We start from the raw sequence: 18,563 nt of genomic DNA, 5'->3' as shown, positions 1-18,563 counted from the left end.
GCCCGTTTGCAGCTTGCAGAACCAAGTCCTTATAGCTGTTCCATGATAACGCTATACCATATACTCTTAAGTGCATTATGAACCTCGCGGTCAAATGCTAACTTTGGCATAGCATTATCAAAACATGTCGAGTAAGGTGTCATACGAATTGGAATACTAACCCCTCGCCAATTCTGGCGACGGGGTTAGCATTCCACCCTTCTAGAGGGGCACGACATGTGTGTAACTGTGAACCCCGGTTAAAGTTAACTCAAGCCTCAGCATCACAAAATGGATGCTGCCACCACAGACACAAGTCTGACCTCCTGCTGCTGGGAGTCCTTCCAGCGAGAGAGGCCTGGACAAAGGGTTTCCTGTCAGGGGCGGTGCCAGCACCATCCCAGACAGGATTTTGTGTATCCCAGGTAGGCAGGGCTGAGAGGAAGGTGACTGCAAGTGGCACCCCGATGCTCACTGTGCATATGCCGGCTCAAACCAGTTCCAGGGGCACACCAGCCCCTGAGCTGGGGAGAGACCAGACAAAGGAGAGGGGTGTAACCACCCCCCTCCTGGTCCCACCCATGGGCAGGACCTAGTCGCGTGCCAGCCCCTTTTCTTAGAATAAAGGTAGGAGCGGGCACCCTTCCCAAATTAGATCATCTTGAAACTTGAACTACTTTCCACGAAAGGAACTCTTGTCATTCTCTGAAGACTCTCCCTTGTGGCTAAGGAGTAGCCACCCTGCACCAGCAGGCACCATCTAAGCGCTTGCGGTTTGCTGCACGTCCATCCTCCGGATCAAGACTGCCCAGCTCGACGAGACCCGGATTCCCTGCCATCTCTGACCTCTACCTGCATCATCAGCCCAGCTGAGATTCGTGGGTGCGACGAGACCCGAGGGACCGGCTATCTTCAAGACCTGCACGTTGCTTAACCAGCACGACCACCGAGGGACCCTCGAGTGAGTGCACTGGGGTTTGAGAAGCCCCAACCCTAAGCAGCTCCAGCACCGAAGTCCAGCCCCCCAGCATCCACGAGATCTGCGTGGGGCCCTTTTGCTTCTTTGCTGCTTGCCACGTTGTCCGGTCACTTGCCCGTTGGCTAGTGACCCTCCTGACGACGTACCACGACGTTTTCACCACTGGTCTAGGTCCTCTAGACTGGCCCTTGCTCCTTGTCCAACAAGAAGTGCCCTGGACCCTCCTGGTCCACTCCAGACGCCATTTTGACTCCACCGCGTGGGCTTGCCTTTGCCAAGGTTTGTTGCTCCAATCTTGGATCCAGCATCGCCGACAGCAGACACCATCGTGGGACAGCTCGCACCTCCAGCCTGGACGCCGACAACGCCTCCTGGCCCGTGTGACTGCAGAGTCCAGCGTCACCCACTCACCTGATCGCGGTGACCTCATCAGGTGCCATCCTGGTGCCCACACAATCACTGGCTAGTGATTAAGAACTGAGTCCCCTCTGCTTTCAGGTCGTCTCCTTCACTGATCCAGCCTTGGATCACACCGAACATCTTCACTGGTCGCCTGCCAGCAACATCTTCTTTCAGGCTCCATAGACTACAACGAGGATTCCCAACGTCTTTTGAACCCTATGCAGCCGCAGCCCCTGGGCTAGATAACTCGAGCATTTCGGTGCTCCAGCACAGGTTCACTATCCTAGTGTCCAGATCCTTTTTCGTTTTTAGTCTACCTAGTCGGATTCGTCCGGAAACAGTAACTTAAGAAACTGCTAGCATCCATAGACTTTGTCCCGCATCCCGCGTAAGAGTTCCCACTCTGCACCCGGGTTCCCTAGGCCTCCTGCTCCTAACCTGAGGGTTCAGTAAGGTAGTCCTAGCGGTCCTGAAGCCTCTGGATCGTGTTACTTACCTGCTAGTATTTCGCATTCCACTTTTAGAGTATATGGTTTTTAGTGCCCCTCGGGCACTTGTGTAAATTGTGCAACTTGTAGTATTATCGTAAGAGTTTCGTATTGTGCTTAGCTCCCTGACTCCTAAAGAGTTCAGGGTAGACTTGTTATTAATAAATATCCTTTATTTTTATAACAACTTTTGTGGTGTCCTTTCACTTGGTGTTCAAGGGGTATATGTGATGGTAAAACAGCTGGCTTAACACGCCCTCTAGAGTTTAGCCTAAAGACTGCTCTTGTCCACGCTACTAGGATAGCTGGTCTAATAAGGTTGACTTACAACCAATCATCAATAAGGGTCGTTTGGAATGATACAAAGTGATCACTAGAATAGTGAGCACTATATATCAGGCCAACTTCTCACAATTGTTGTTACAGTATATTGCAAATCTTTTCCACTTAGCAGCATAAGATGCTCTAGTGGTGGGTCTTCTAGCTTCTTTAATTATGTTCCTACATTCTGGTGGTAAATTTAAGTAGCCAAACTCTAAGAACTCAGGAGCCAGATTGCCAAATTCAGCTGGCTTGGTTCTGGGTGCCTTATTTCTCCATGGTTCTGTGTTAACAGGGATGGCGAGAGCCGTAATTTCTGATGTGGAACCAGTGAGAGATCTAGTAGTGTGGTGAACCACGGCTGGCGTGCCCCTGTGGGGGCCACTAGTATTAGTTTGAGGGACTGTTGTCTGAGCTTGCGTACTACTAGTGGAATGAGTGGGAGAGGCAGAAAAGCGTACGCAAATCTGCCTGACCAATTCATCCATATTGCATTCCCCTCCGACAGCGGGTGTGGGAACCTGGCGGCGAAGGTTGGGCATTTTGTGTTTTCGTGGGTGGCAAACAGAAGGCAAACAGATCTATGTGTGGGTGCCCCCACATTTGGAAGAATGGCTGTAGGACTTGTGGGTGCAACTCCCATTCGTGGATCTGTTGTGATTGACGACTCAACAGATCTGCTATCTGATTGTGAATTCCTGGAAGGTGTTCTACAGTCAGGTGTATGTTTTGAGGGATGGCCCATCTCCAAATGTTCTGTGCAAGCTGGGACAGTTGCAGAGAGTTTGTCCCCCCCTGTTTTTGTATGTAATACATAGCTGTCATATTGTCCGTCCGGATTAGGACAGCTTTGTTTTGTACTTGGAGTTGAACAGTTTTGAGTGCTAGGTAAATCGCTAGCAGTTCCAAATGATTGATGTGGAGCAGTTTTTGTTGGCTTTTCCATTGGCCTTGAGTGGTATAGTGCAGGAGATGGGCTCCCCATCCTGTGAGGTCTGCATCTGTTGTGAGCACTATTTGTGGAACAGGTTCTAGGAACGGCCGTCCCTTTGTCAAGTTTTTGGTGTTCCACCATTGCGGAGAGCGATATGTACGGCTGTCTACCAACACCAGGTCTGTGAGCTGACCTTGAGCCTGATTCCACTGTTGTGCTAGACATTCTTGTAGTGGGCGCATTTGTAGTCTTGCATGAGGAACTATGAAGATGCAAGATGCCATCATGCCTATTAGTTTCATGAACACTATGGCCTGAAGAGTGTGTTGGCATTGAAAAAGGGAGACCAAGCTCTGAATGCTTTGAATCCTGGCTTGACTGGAATATGCTAGAGCTAATGATGTGTCTATGGTAGCTCCTAGATATTGGTGAACGTGCGAAGGCTCTAGGTGCGACTTGGTGTAGTTTATCGTAAACCCTAAGTCATGTAATGTTTGAATCGTTTGTTTTGTGTGTTGTACACACTGGTTGAACGATCTTGCCTTTATGAGCCAGTCGTCGAGGTAAGGGAAGAGATGTATCTGTTGTCTCCTGAGATGTGCTGCTACTACTGCTAAGCACTTTGTAAACACTCGTGGTGCTGTTGTGACCCCGAATGGAAGGACTTTGAACTGATAGTGTTGTCCTTGTATGACAAATCTTAGATACTTCCTGTGCAAAGGATGTATAGGAATATGAAAATAGGCGTCCTTTAGGTCTAGTGTTGTCAGAAAGTCTCCCTGTTGTAGTATTGGGAGTACTTGTTGTAAAGTGATCATGCGAAAATGATCTAATTGAATGTAGCGGTTTAGGGGCCTGAGGTCAAGGATCGGTCTTAATGTCCCGTCCTTTTGTGGGTATTAGGAAATACAGGGAGTAGACTCTTGTTCCTTGTTCCTGTAAGGGGACCTCTTGAATAGCATCTTTTTGTAGAAGTGCTAGAACCTCCTGTTGAAGCGGTGTTATGTTTTCTGTGGACATTGGACGCTGCCTGGGTGGTATGTTTGGGGGGGTTGCTGTGAGTTCTAGGCAGTAGCCATGTTGGATAATTTGTCTTACCCATCTGTCTGTTGTGATGGAATCCCAGACAGGTAGGAACTGTGATACTCTGCCCCCTACTGGTGTGGAATGTTGTAGGGGAGGCAGAGGGAAGTCACTGTTTGGGAGTGGAAGAGGAGCGGTTGTTGTTATTACCTCTACCTCTTCCCTCATTGTTGTTGCCTCTGTACCCTCCTCTATAGTAACCTTTATTAGAGGGGGTTTGTGTATGTGTTTTAAAAGATGATGTGTTATCTGCACCGGTCTGCTTGGAGCCTCCTCTATAAGAGGAGCGACGAAAAGAACCTCTAGTCTGGGTAGATTGTAATGTACCCATCGACTTAGCAGTGTCTGTGTCCTTTTTCATCTTTTCTAGCGTATTATCTACCTCTGGCCCGAACTATTGGTTCTGATTGAAGGGCTGGTTGAGGATGGTAGTTTGCACCTCTGGTTTGAAACCGGAAATGCGTAGCCATGCATTACGCCTGAGGATAACACTGGTGTTAACTGCCCTAGATGCTGTGTCAGCTACATCTAGTGCGCATTTAATGGAGGCATTTGATATTAGTTTGCCTTCCTGTAAGAGCTCTGCTGCATGATCGTTGTATTGATCTGGCAGATGGTCCATTAACTTTTCTAGTTGGTCGTAGTGAGCCCTATTGTAGCGTGAGAGTAAGGCTTGTGTGTTTGCTATGCGCCATATGTTTGTTGCTTGTGCAGCAATCCGTTTCCCTGACGCATCAATGATTTTTGATTCTTTGTCAGGGGGGGGGGAGGGGTGTCCCCAGAAGTCTGGGAATTGGCTCTTATACGTGCATTTGACACTACTAAAGAGTCCAATGGTAGGTGTCCCTTAATGTAGATAGGATCTGATGGTGCTGGCCTATACTTTTTCTCTATTCTTGGGTTTAGTACCCTACACCTTACTGGGTCTTTAAAAATATCTGGGGCATGTTTAATGACCCCCTTGATCATAGGTAGTATTTGAGTAGATCTCTGTGATTGCTCAAAAGTGTATAATAGGAAATCCTCCTCAATGGCATCAGAGTGCATTGGAACTCCGTGGTAAAGTGCAGCTCTGTTTAGTAGATGATTGAACCCAATACTATCCTCGGGAGGGGAAGGTTTTGTTGGTTAATACTGAGGATCAGGTATGTCTGGTGCATTATTTGGTTGGAAATTATATGCATCATCCTCCTTGGTATAATCTGGGTTGACATCTTCATCCTCATCTAAGGGATATGTATGTGTATCTAGTACATCAACCCCCCCCCTCCCAAATAGTACTCTTCGTCAGTGTGGTGTGATGATGCAGGAGATTGAGCAGGAGAAGTTATAGGCTCAATATATGGAGTGATAGGAGAGGAAGAAGGTGAAGGAGAGGAAGGGTGCATTGGAGATGTTGCACAATCCTTCTTGGCAGGAACCACAGTTGGAAGTGGTGTGTCTGCTGGTCTTTTCTTGTGTGGAATTGCTTCCACATGTCCAGTTTTTGGATTGATATAGACCTTTTTCTGCTTTGGATCTGGTCTAAATAGTTCTTCCTCTTGTATAGTCCTCTTCGGCGCCGATTTCTTCGGTGTCGATAGTGGTTCTTTAGCGTGTTTTGCCTTAGGAGGAGTTATTGAGTCCTGTGGCAATTATTTCGGTGCCGAAGGGTCTTTAGGCTTGTGTGTATCAGGCCTTGTGGTCTTTGGTACCGTTATCGAAGATTTCGGCGTGGAGACAGGTTTTGTTGGTCCTGTTGCGCCGGAGTCTATCTTCCCGTCTTTGTTTTTGGAGCCGGATGGTTTTGGAGTCGAAGCTTTCGGTTCTGTTACTGTTTTTGGTTTCGGCACCGATGCCTGTTTAGATTTGGGTGCCGAAGAGTCTTTGGGCGCCGAAGGGTGTGTTAGCTTCGGTGCCGAAGAGTCCTTCGGTGTCGAAGGATGTTTCGGTGCCAATGGAGGAGGTGGAATTGGCACATGTGGTTTTTTCGGTGCCGAGGCACCGGAAGGCGTAGTCTTTTTCCTCGGAGCCGAGCCGGAAGGCGGGGCTTTAGAGGGTAGATTCCGGTCTCGACTGGGCCCCATGGGCGGAGTGCTGACCGTTGCCTTCGGTTTGTGCAGTGTCTGTGGTGCAGGGGCAGAGGTACTCACGGGTTGTCGAGATGGAATCGAGTCGTCCGAGTCCTCTGCTTCTGATATGATCTGGCGATCAGGCGAGTCTTCCTCGGCGACGAGTGGAGCCTCGTCCGCGGAGATACCTTCGAGTGGGTTCTCATCCTCAGAGACATCCAGTTCGACTATCTCCTCCTCAAAGATAGCCTCTGGTGCTGATCTCATCTCGTGTCGACGGGCCCTCCGATCCCGAATGGTCTTTTTCGATCGGAAGGAGGCACAGGCTGTGCAGGTCGACTCGTCGTGTTCTGGCGAGAGACAGAGGTTGTAAAACTCGTGATGGTCGCTATGAGGGAATTTTGCTCGACATACCGGGCATCTCTTGAATGGAGTTCTTTCCATGAGGCGTAGGCCGTACGGCGCTGATGGGCCCAACGGCCTGCGTCGATGCACCGGGATGTAGCTGGTGATGTCGAAAAGTGTCTTCGATGTTGAAAGTTGTTTGTCTAAAGTTTTACGCTTCGAAAATGCCGAAAAAGTCTTTTCTAGCCGGAGCGGAAAACTTTTATTCGAACCCAGTAGCGGAAATAAACAATCTGAGGATGGAGTCGATGACCATGCGCAGTATTGTCCAAGGGAGGAGTCACCTATCTCGTGACTACAAAGACTTCTTCCAAGAAGACAACAACAACCGGCAATCATCCGAGCCCAACACCAGGTGGCGAGCTATTGCTAAATGTACAACCTGCAGCTCATATGCCTCTAACACAAGTATTTTCGGAATGCTTTCAGGGCTAGGAATATCGCTAGCAACTCTAGTTGGTTGATATGCAGTTTCTTTTGTTTGATTGTCCAGACACCTTGTACTGTGTATTGAAGTAGGTGGGCTCCCCAGCCTGTCAGTGATGCGTCCGCTGTTAGTACTAGTTGTGGAACCGGCTCTTGGAACAGTCGCCCCTTGGAAAGGTTTTGTGGGTTCCACCACTGCAGGGAGTTCTAAGCGCGACTGTCCACCAACACTAGGTCTTTTAGTTGTCCTTGAGCTTGGTTCCACTGCCGTGCTAGGCATTCTTGCAATGGACGCATTTGAAGTCTGGCATAGGGGACAATGAATATGCAGGAGGCCATCATGCCTATGAGCTGCATGAAGACTCGAGCTGGCAGCGAGTGTTGTGGCAGAAATTTGCGAATGAGCATTTGCATGCTGGCTATCCTTGCTGAGTTGGGATATGCCTTTGCTACTGAGGTTTCTATAGTAGCTCCCAGATATTGTTGTGTGTGGGATGGTTGTAGATGCGATTTTGGGTAGTTTATCGAAAAGCCTAGGCTGTGTAGCAGCTGAAGTGTCAGAGAAGTGTCTTTTGCACACTGTTCGTATGTTTTGGCTTGGATTAGCCAATCGTCTAGGTACGGGAACACATGGATGTGTTGCCTTCTGAGATGTGCAGCTACTGTTGCTAAGCATTTTGTACACACTCTTGGAGCTGTGGTTACCCCTGAATTGGTAGTGTTGACCTTCTATTGTGAACCTGAGGTATTTTCTGTGAGCCGGATGGATGGGTATGTGAAAATATGCATCCTTGAGGTCCAGTGTTGCTAGGAAGTCTCCTTGTTGTAGCAACGGGAGCACTTTGCTGTAGTGTGATCATATGGAAGTGCTCCGACAGTATGTATTGATTTAGGGGTCTGAGGTCCAATATTGGTCTGAGGGAACCGTCCTTCTTGGGAATAAGGAAGTATAGTGAGTATACTCCTGCCCCATGGTGTTGGAAAGGGACTGGCTCTATGGCCCCCTTTTCCAGCATGCATTTCACCTCTTGTTGTAGCAGGGTGATGTGTTCTTTGGAAATAGGACGGTGTCTGGGAGGTATGTATGGTGGAGTAGAAGTAAGTTCTAGGCAATAACCACACTGGATAACTTGTCTTACCCACCTGTACGTGGTAATTGCGTTCCAGACAGGTAGGAACTGTTGGAGTCTGCCTCCGGCCGGTGTTGGGTGGTCTGGAGGTAGCGTGATGAAGTCACTGTTTTGTGGCAGTGGCCCCTATAACCTCCTCTATTGGAGTTCTTGTTAAAGGAACCTTGGGTGTTGCCTTTATATGTGGATGAGATCTCTGAAGTCTTGCCTCGTGTAGCTGCTCTGTATGAGGAGTGTCGAAAGTAACTTCTGTGTTGCTGAAACTGTAATGCACCCATTGATTTCGCAGTTTCTGTGTCTTTCTTCATTTTATCTAAAATGGTGTCTACTGCAGGGCCAAAAATGAAGTCTTGGTTGACTGGCTGGTTAAGAATGGTGGACTGCACCTCGTTCTTAAAGCCCGAAATACGCAGCCATGCATGTCGTCTTAGTAAAACGCTGGTGTTAATAGACCTGGCTGCAGTGTCAGCTGGGTCAAGCGCACATTTGATGGAGGCGTTTGTAATAAATTTTCCCTCCTGTATGAGGTCATTAGCTTGGAAAAAGGCTCAGGCAGGTGTTGCATTAAGCTTTCAAGCTGATCATAGTGTGCCCTGTCGTAACGAGCTAGCAGAGCTTGTGTATTCGCAATTCTCCATGAATTGGAGGCCTGTGATGCAACCCTTTCCCAGAGGCCTCTAGTATTTTGGACTCTTTATCAGGAGGAGGAGCCTCTCCTGTTGTTTGTGAGTTGGCCCGTTTGCATGCATTAGCCACTACTAGTGAGTCTAAGGGTAACTGACCTCTGATATAGGTAGGGGCTGCTCTATATTTCTTTTCAATCCTGGGATTGATGACTCGTGCTCTGGCTGTATCTTTAAATATATCATAGGAAGTGTTCTTACATTTTTTTCTGAAGTAGGGAAAGTGTCAAATAAGAAGTCTTCTTCGATAGGGTCATTGTGCATGTCAACGTTGTGGTACTGCGCTGCCATGTCTATAAGTTGGTTGAAGACAACAGTGTCGTCAGTAGGTGACGGCTTTGTTGGGTATGAGGGGACATCTGGGATAGGATGCGTGTCATATGGGTCAGATGGCTCCTCCTGTGGTTCATTTTGGGGGTTAGGATCCTGTGGATAATAATAATCATGCTGAGGATCGTCCCCTGTGTCACCCTCATTGTCCCCATGGTGAGAAGGACAGTAAGGAGCAAAAGGAGTAGCAGGCATAGTGGGATAGAAAGGAGTGAAGGGTCTAGAGGGAGAAGTCCCAAAGTCCTTTTTTTTCAGAGGAATGGGGGAAAGAGAGTCTGTGTCTAGTGGTCTCTTTTTCCTGCGTAGGATTGTGACTTTACCAGTTTCTGGGTTAATGTATATCTTTGCCTGGTTGTCTGATGGATATGGATGGAAGAGTTCTTCTTCCACTGTCTGTGGTTGTGTCCTTGGCTTTTTTGGCGTAGTCTGTTTTGGATCGACTATCGCCTGTGGGTCGATATCCCCTTCTGGATTGACGTCTTTTGGTGCCTTTTTTGTCTTTTTCAGCTCGGACCCTTCCTTCGGGTGGACGAGTGTTTTCGGATCGACCGGGTTTTTCGGGTCGACACGCTTCTTGTGCTCGACAGGTTTTTTCAGTTGACTGTCCTTTGCCGAGTCGACGATTTCTTTTGGATCCACCGGTCTTTTCGGAGCACTTGACTTTGGTTTGATAGCCTTCTCCGGCTGGGTTACAGGCTTCGATGGCGCTCTCCTTACGTCGGCGACCTTCGGCACAGCAGTCTTTTTTGGGTCGAGGGTCTTTTTCGGCTCGACGCCCTTCGGCTGTGTGGGCTTCTTTGGCTAGACGGCCTTCTTTTTACCTCATGTAGGCTTGACGGCCTTCTTTGGATCGGCGCCCTTTGGGTCGACGGCCTTCTTCGGCTCGACGCCATTAGGCTGTACAGCCTTTTTCGGTTCGACGCCCTTTGGGTCGATGACCTTCTTGTGTTCAGGAACCTTCATAGGGGTTACATTACTTGGCCCTGGGGTCTCTGAAGGCTTTATCTTTGGTTTCGGAGCCGAGCCGGACGGCATGGCTGGCGAATGTTTTTTCGGATCTTGGCTAAGGCTCTTTGGCGATGCCTCGACCGGAGCCTTCGGTAACGAGCTAATTGGTGTCGGTGGCAGTGTACTCACGATTTGCCCCGGTGGGATCTCATCGTCGGAGTCCGAGTAGTCCTCGACTGTGACGATCTCTAGGTCCGAATCTGGTGCATCCGGTATTTCTTGGTCATCATCGAAGATGTTGTCCGGTTCCGGTGCCTGTCGCTGCATCTCTTGCCTAGCGGCCCGTCGAATGCGAATAGTTTTCTTCGATCGGAATTGGGCACAGGCTGGGCAGGTTTCTTCTTTATGGTCTGGTGAGAGGCACTTGTTGCATACTGAGTGTTTGTCAGTATGGGGGAACTTGGAGTGGCATTGTAGGCACCGTTTGAACGGGCTCCTTTCCATCGACAGCCTGCCCACGTGGCATCGAAAAGGCCCAACAGCCCGCGTCGACGACCGGTTCGAGATGGAAAGTTCGATCAAGTTAACAATTACCGAGCGATGACAATACCGTCGAAGTCGAAGGCCTTTTGGCCTTTAGAAAGATTTGTTTTCAATTCCAAAGTTGGAGTATAGGAATAACATCCAAACCCAATAGCGGAAAAGAACAATCTGAGGATGGAGAAGATGCCCATGTGCACTCTTGTCCAGGGGAGGAGTCACCTATCTCGTGATACTTCGAAGACTCTTCCAGGACAACAAAGTGCAATCATCCAGACCCAACACTAGGCGGCGATCAATGCACAGATATGAATTCAGCAGCCCACATGCCTCGAACATAAATCTCCAGAAGCAGAGTGGTGCGCTTCTACTTGTAGGGGACCTCTCTACGCAGGGATTTTCTGCATACACTTGCCAAAAGCTGGTGGTCCAAGGAAGCAGTAGTTAAATGGAGCCTCTGATTTGAGCCTTGATTAAAAGGATCTCAGAGTCTAGCATGGAGAGTGTCCAGTGTGGTCAAATCTCAGCCCCATACTTATTATAGAGAGCTGGTAAATAAAGTGTTAGAGAGCTGGTAAATAAAGTGTTAGCAAGACAAAGGTATTTACATTTTTGGGATAGAACTACAAATGTTATGAGATTGACATTTTGTATGGTTTTATGAACTTTTGATTCCAAATGTTGTTGAAGATTGAAAAAAGATATTACAGGTGCATTTTACTTGTATTACATTCCACACAATCGAAAGCCAGTACCATCACATCTCTATCCACATACAAAAAGCATGCATTTCTGGACAGAGACAGGAATATAAAGCTACCTGTCCGTGAGCAGCTCATTCAGAAACAATGCTCAAAAGTTACTAACAGTAGTGTATAAACTAGATTTTTCATATTGTGGTTACTAAAATCCCAGTGTTGCGAATATAGGAGAAATTGGAATACAGAACTGTATGCGGCATTGTTATCATAGTATATTCACTCAAGCGGGGATCAGAGTGCAGGGTCACCAAATATGTTTACCATAATTCTGTATGAACTCTTCTTGCTGACAGACTTGCTATTCAGAGATGTTCTGAAGGATACAGTCCTCGGCTCAATGGAGGTGTGCTATACAGTGAAGAATTGGATCGGGAGATGGCCCTGCATCAGGAGTGTGGAGGTGATGGTGGGTGAGGAGACCAGGAGTGTGACTCAGAATTTTTTGAGGGGTGGGTCAGAAGCACGAGCATCCACAGAGCACCTTGATGTACACCAACACATTTCTCTTCAGAAAGCCTCTCCTTTACAAAATTGAATCCTTGCTATTGACTGGTACCTTATATTTTATTTATTTATTTATAGATTTCTATAAAGCACTCAAACTACAAGTTCCCATCTCAGATGTGTGAGGGGGAGGCTGGCCAAGTTAGTGGATTAGTAGAGCATTTCTTCGCCAAATGTATCCTTGATAGAAACAGAAATAATGTCTTCAAGTGAAATCTAAAATGTCTACAAAAGTGATAAATCCTACAAGGTAAAAGGCCTGTAAATAAACAAATACTGTGTCTCACTGGTAAACAGATGTAAATGAGAAAAATCGCCCAGGATTAAGTTTGGATGCTTAGGTTTCGGCTGAACTTCAGGACGCCTTTCGATTTACAATGACTGTGAAGGTTGTGCCACAGGGAGCATATAGAGATCTACCTCCAAATATTTTAAGCTTAAGTAGATAAATGGTTCAGAGATTTAAAGAGGACGATTTTAGGCGCCTGGGTGGGTGGTAGGGCTGAAAAGTCACCTCTTGTGAATATCATCATTATGCTTCCAAAACACAAAAGGGAAACGGATTGAGCTAAATTATGGGGCACTTTACAACTACAAACCTTTTTTTTTTTTTAACAATACTCCTCACCTCTCCTTACTGAAACCCACTGTGACCACATACATTCCCTCAGAACCATGATGCTCTCACCTGCAAGGCGGTCCTTGAACAGGATGATGTATTTGCAAACAATGTCATGGTTATTGTTATACTTCCTCATCAGCAACACAGCCTTCTCTATGGAGACCTTGCCATGAAACTTTTCCCGCAGTCGCCGGGCACTCTTCTCCAACTGCACAGAAAGAGAACATACAAGACATCATTTTCAAGGGGATTTGAAACAACTCACAAAAAAAGAGAGAAAAGGAGCAAGAAATTTCATGTTGACAATTGTCAGATTCCTATATTTTTATTTGTTCATTCCCCTGCTCCCAACCCCAAAGAAACTGGTGTCATTTTGAATTGGAATTCAGAGATAAATGTACAGAAAACCCATATCCGCCTCCCTTCCTTTAACATTATCACTTGCAGTTTTAACCCTATTTTATCTCATTTATTACCAATTGTTACCCTTGTGCCCGATCCACGATTCTTACTTACCTGCACCACTCTTTATTTCTTTGCTACATTACCGTAAGAATTGCAATATTATTTGGGATGCTTGACTATCCACCTACAGGAATAATAACAACCCTTGACAGGGTGAATCCTCCAAATCACTAAATAAACCAGAGCTCCGGCTCGGGTTCAGGTAAACTGTGTCCTTTCAGACTCCTTCCCCATCCGCAGAGGTTGCGTCAAGGCTGCCCCCTATTCCCCCACCCCCTCTTTACCCTGGCTATCATACCCTTGGCTCGCTTGGCAGATGCGACGCCCTGATACATGGTTGGCAATGGAGAATACCCATTAAGACCGAATGCGCTTTACGCAGATAACGTCCTGCTCTTTCTGTTGGACCCGATAACAACAGGTCCTCTGTGTCTTCAGGTGCTTTGTCTCTTTGGTGAGGCATCGGGTTTGCAGGTCAATTCTACCAAGTCCATTTTAGTACCATTGGCTCCCTCTTGTGGCGGCATTGCATGGCAATCTACCATCCCAATCAGACTCCTCAGCTTCCGGTATTTAGGAATATGGGTGGCCTTCCATCCAGAGCTTAAATGGTCCCTGAATCTTAACCCTTTGATGTAGAGAGCAAAAGACAACCTCTGCAAATGGAAAAATGCTACAGCTCAACCCAATAGGCAGAATAGCTTTATACTAAAACAATGATCCTTCCCCGATTCCTCTATGTCTTCCAGAACCTTCTGCTGTGCCTACCATGCCATTGGTTTGTAAATTTGGACAGACTAGCCACCTCATTCCTTTGGAGGGGCTCCAGGACCCGCTTAGCCCATTGCACACTGTCAGCGCACAGCCTACAATGGCGGTCTAGGGATGACCAATATCTACTATTACTTAGCAACTCAACTTCTAGTAATCGATGACTGGTTTTCGGGGAGGTTGGTTCGACCAGACATATCAGTTGGAGATGACCTCATTGGGGTTTCCCCAGATTCAGGTAATGCCAATGGTTCCCTGATTCCCAACACTATCCACGAGGTGACCCGAGTGGTCTTACTTGCATGGAGATCCGCGTTGCTACAGATGCACTGGGACACTAAACTGACATTACAGACCACCCTATGGTATGACACCTGGCTGAGAGAGGTGGCCTTGTTGTAGGGCTTCCGGAGGTGGAACCTCATCAGCATAACGCAGCTGGACGATATCAGGTCCAGGACCCACATACGTGCCTCCCAAGAACTGTAAGAAACCTACACACTTAACTTAAACCAATTTGATAAATACATGCAGCTTAGGCATGAGCTTGCTACCCATATCCCCATTGACACCTCTATCCCGGAGTTCAGCCCACAGGAGGCCAAAGTAATGATGGAGGCGATGGGGAAGGGTGGGGTCTCTCAGATTTACTGCACACTTATTATTTATGTGTCTCCTACCCTAGACCATCTATGATGGTGCTGGGAGCGATGGGCGGGTCCTATGGAAGATGATTGGCGGACTCCCTTATGTCCCCCTCCCCTGTCGACTGAGATTAATTCAAGTGTCCAACCTGCACTGTGCTTATCTCACACCAGGCCAGATGACATTGCACCGGTCGCCTTGAAAGCCCAGCATGCCCAGCTGTGCAGAGATCCCATGGACTTCTATCCAATGGTGTGGTCATGTACAGTAATAAGCAAGTATTGGTTGGCCATAGTTGCAGAACTCGCTGAGGTACTGGGATGGGGAGTCCGGCACACCCCTTTGGTCCTCCTCCTAGGGATTCTGGAGTGCTCTAGAGGCTCTCAGGCAGATAAGCCATTCTTGGGCACAGCTACCATGGTGGCAATGTGAGACCTAGCTACTTAACGGAAACACCTGGCACCCCCCACCGTTGCACAATGGCGTAGAGGACCGAATTCGTGAGGCATGCAAGAGAAACCTGCATATGAAGAAAGAGGCTGTCCATGGAAGCATGAACGAGTATGGGGGAAGTAGTTGGGTCAATTAGAGTAAGTCAGGTGACGCCATGTTGCATGCATGCTTCTAATAGCAATGTATCTACTATACTCCGCAACAACACTAATTGTTCATATTTGTATGGCTCATGTAATGTACGAAACTGAGAAATATCTGTCAATCTACTGTGTGGATGTACCATTGCCAATAGAATTGAATACAAAAAGAAACCTGAGCTCACCCCCCCTGACAGCTATGGCACAGAGCAGACAGACTTAACTTTGGGGCAATGTGCAAATAATGTATACATTACCAAAACAGTAATAAAGTCAAAATGCTAAACAATAAAAATGCCACACGGAATTAGATAAGAAATAAAATGTAATAAACTTAATGACACCAAAATGACAAAAATCAACTAATGACACCAACATGAAAAAAATCCACTAGGGGGAACCAAAGACAGACTGGGATCTCGGAGCAGTTAGAGGATGCGCAAGGGTTGGATACACCAACCAGGTTCGTCCTAATCAAAGACTTTACCTTCTGACTTGGGGCCTGATTTAGAGTTAGGAGGATGGGTTACCGCATCACAAACGTGACGGATATCCCGTCCTTGTATTACAAGTGCATTCTATCCAATGTAATTTGTAATACGGCATATGGGATAGCTGTCATACTTGTGATGGAGTAGTGCGTCTGCCTAAGTCTAAATCGGGCCCTATGTCAGAAGGGAAAATCTGTGAATAGGCCCAAAATCTTTTAAGTCCCAATCCACCATAGAAGTACACTTTATAAGCCCACTTTATAAGCCAGAGGCACTTAGAGACTCACAGTGTGTCGGGCAGAGAACAACAGGAGGGTTCAGTCCAGGTCCAGTTGCCACTAGTTAGTTGGATACTTGCAGCTTGTTTTCTCCTTGTAGCCACTTGGGAGATCAGCCTTATGACCCTTGCCATCCACTTATTTGTCCTGGGTACAAGATGGAGCAAGTATCATCCTTCAGGGCTCTTGTCAGGTCACAGATACAGGTCCAGTTCTATTCCAATATCCCACAGGTCCAGAAGGTGTTCTGAAGTGGGTGGCTGGAGGTGCCACATTTTTGCCTAGTACCAGCTTTGGGGGAGTGTGTGTGTGTGTGTGGGGGGGAGGGGGAGGGGGGGGTGGAGGGGGGTTGTGGGAGCTCAACTTTTGGCCACTCCCTAACCAATTAGGGTAAATGATACAAGGGCCAACCCTAACTACCTTTTCAATAGCCCCTGTTTGCTTTATGGCATGTTGGACCTGTTTGCCATGGGTCAGGGCATCTTCAGGATGGCAAAATTTTCGGCAACACTGAATTTGGGCTCTGAGGACTTTTGGTGTGTATGGGGAGCGTCCTCCCACATCTAACATTGGAATCCAGTTTGAAGCAGGTACTGTACCCACACCAAACCCAGAGACAGAATTATGTTAGGACAAAAGCAGGGTCCTTCAGCAACCAAACAAGGAATACAAAAAATGAGTGTTGGCATCCTGTTACCGCCCTTTCAAGTGTGCTCTAAGTGTTACATGTGACTCAACAGCTGTGCGGCGTGGAGAGCGAACCTTGACCCTGTTCCAGGCAGGTTGTTCTCGATGCGCACAGCTCCACCTAGCTGCACCCGTGCTCTTGTCCTAGCTGCTGCCGAGTTCAAGCCACCTCTGTTGCCTCCCCGCTTCTCTGCTGCTGTTTTTCTCTGCCTCTTCACTTTTGCCTCCTGCCTGTAGGTTATCTATTTTGTCTACTTGCATTGTTTTAACCCCGTTTCTGCCTTCTTCACTCTTTGCCCTCTTGCCTGCCTTACTTCGGCCTTTTTGCCATTCCCTTTTCCCACCGCTGTGTCCCCTGCGGCCCGCCCCCCTTGCTCGCCCATTGGCCCAGCACCCACCTTCCTGCTGCTCCTCCCTCCCACTTCCCCTTCTTAATGACAGCTGCACACAGCGGGCGCACCGGACCGCGCCCAGCGCCAGACCCCTGGCCCCCACGAGCACCACAGCGCCAGACACCGCTATGACGCCAAGCTTCTCCGCGCACTCAACACCGGCCGATCTACCACCTGCTTCCAGGCCACCCCGAAGTGCACCCATGGACCCTTCACCTGCCGAAACTGCAGCTTCACCAGCCTGTGTACACCAGCACATCCTGCCCCCCCTCCCCCAAGGCAGGCCACAACCATCTCAGATGCATCCTGCTCAACACCCGCACCGTCCACAGGCACGCCGTCGAACTCTGGGACCTGCTCGGCTCATCCTCCCCAGACGTCGCTTTCCTAACAGAGACCTGGATGAACACCTCATCGGCACCCGATGTGGCCATAGCCATCCCTGAGGGCTACAAGATCACCTGCAGGGACCGCACAAACAGAACAGGAGGAGGAATCGCCATCGTCCACAGAAACACCCTCAGAATCTCGACCAACACCAAGAACACCCTCAACACGCCGAACACCTGCACTTCCAGATACACATCGATCCCAACACCACCCTCAGAGGAACCCCAGGACCCCAGTCACAGTTCAGCTTTGGCCTCCAGACTACATCTTCCTCGGAGACCTGAACTTCCACCTCGAGAACGTCGACGAAAGCAACTCCAACACACTGCTGGACAACCTCACCAACCTAGGTCTCAAACAGCTCGTCACGACACCCACCCACTCTGCCAGACACAAGCTCGACCCCGTCTTCTCCGACAGCAGCCATGTCTCCTTCAGCCACACCACCAAACTCAATTGGACCGACCTCCGCACACAACCACCGGCAAAGCATCCCCAACCGCAGCTGGAACAATGTCACTGAAGATCAGCTAATCACCACCCTCGCCCAAGACCCACCAACCGACCACAACAACACTGACACAGCCACCCGCAACCTCAGGGAATGGATCGACGACTGCGCCAACACTCTCACCCGATCAAGAAACCCTCAAGTAGACGCATCGACAGAAGGGCCATTTGGTTCGCCACTGTCCTCCATGCATCCAGGCAGACTTGCCGAAGACTAGAGAAGACATGGCGGCACGAGCAAACACCAGTCAACCAGGCAGCCCTCAAGAATGCCTGCCGCAGGCACCACCAACTCATTCGAACCGCCAAAAGGACCTCCTTCAAGGAACGCATCGACAACAACGCACCCAACAGCAAAGAGCTCTTAAACATGGTGAAGGAACTCGCCAACTCCAGCTCCAGCGACACCCCACTATCACAAGACCTCTGCGACTCTCTAGCCACCTTCTTCCACGGCAAGATCATAGACGTCCACAACAGCTTCAACATCCAGAACCCCCCCCCCCCCCCCCGAGAGCCGCCGACACCTTAGACTCACCGCCCCCCAGTCACACCAGCGTCCTGATCTCCTGGAATCACGTCAACAACGAAGACACCATCAAAACCATGAACACCATCCACTCCGGATCACCGTCAGACTCCTGCCCCCACCACTTCTTCAACAAAGCAAGCTCCATCATCGTACCCCAACTCTGAAAGATCTTCAACCGCTCATTCGAGACCGCCACATTCCTGGAAAGCTCGAAACACGCAGA

The 18,563-nt window shown here is 48.5% G+C and overlaps 1 protein-coding gene across 1 annotated transcript in view; it reads right to left on the bottom strand.

Moving 5' to 3' along the window:
* The window catches only part of SHFL (shiftless antiviral inhibitor of ribosomal frameshifting), a 282,766-nt gene that overhangs the window by 157,765 nt on the left and 106,438 nt on the right, over nucleotides 1-18,563 (bottom strand). Inside the window, exon 2 of the mRNA XM_078640058.1 lies at nucleotides 12,653-12,794. Coding sequence (XP_078496184.1) covers nucleotides 12,653-12,794 — 142 coding nt within the window. The remainder of the gene's footprint in view (nucleotides 1-12,652; nucleotides 12,795-18,563) is intronic.

This window comes from Lissotriton helveticus, chromosome 1_1 (assembly GCF_964261635.1).
Source record: "Lissotriton helveticus chromosome 1_1, aLisHel1.1, whole genome shotgun sequence".
Taxonomy (NCBI): domain Eukaryota; kingdom Metazoa; phylum Chordata; class Amphibia; order Caudata; family Salamandridae; genus Lissotriton; species Lissotriton helveticus.
The sequence above is the reverse complement of the archived record's forward strand: the minus strand, read 5'-3'. Positions and strand labels throughout refer to the sequence as shown.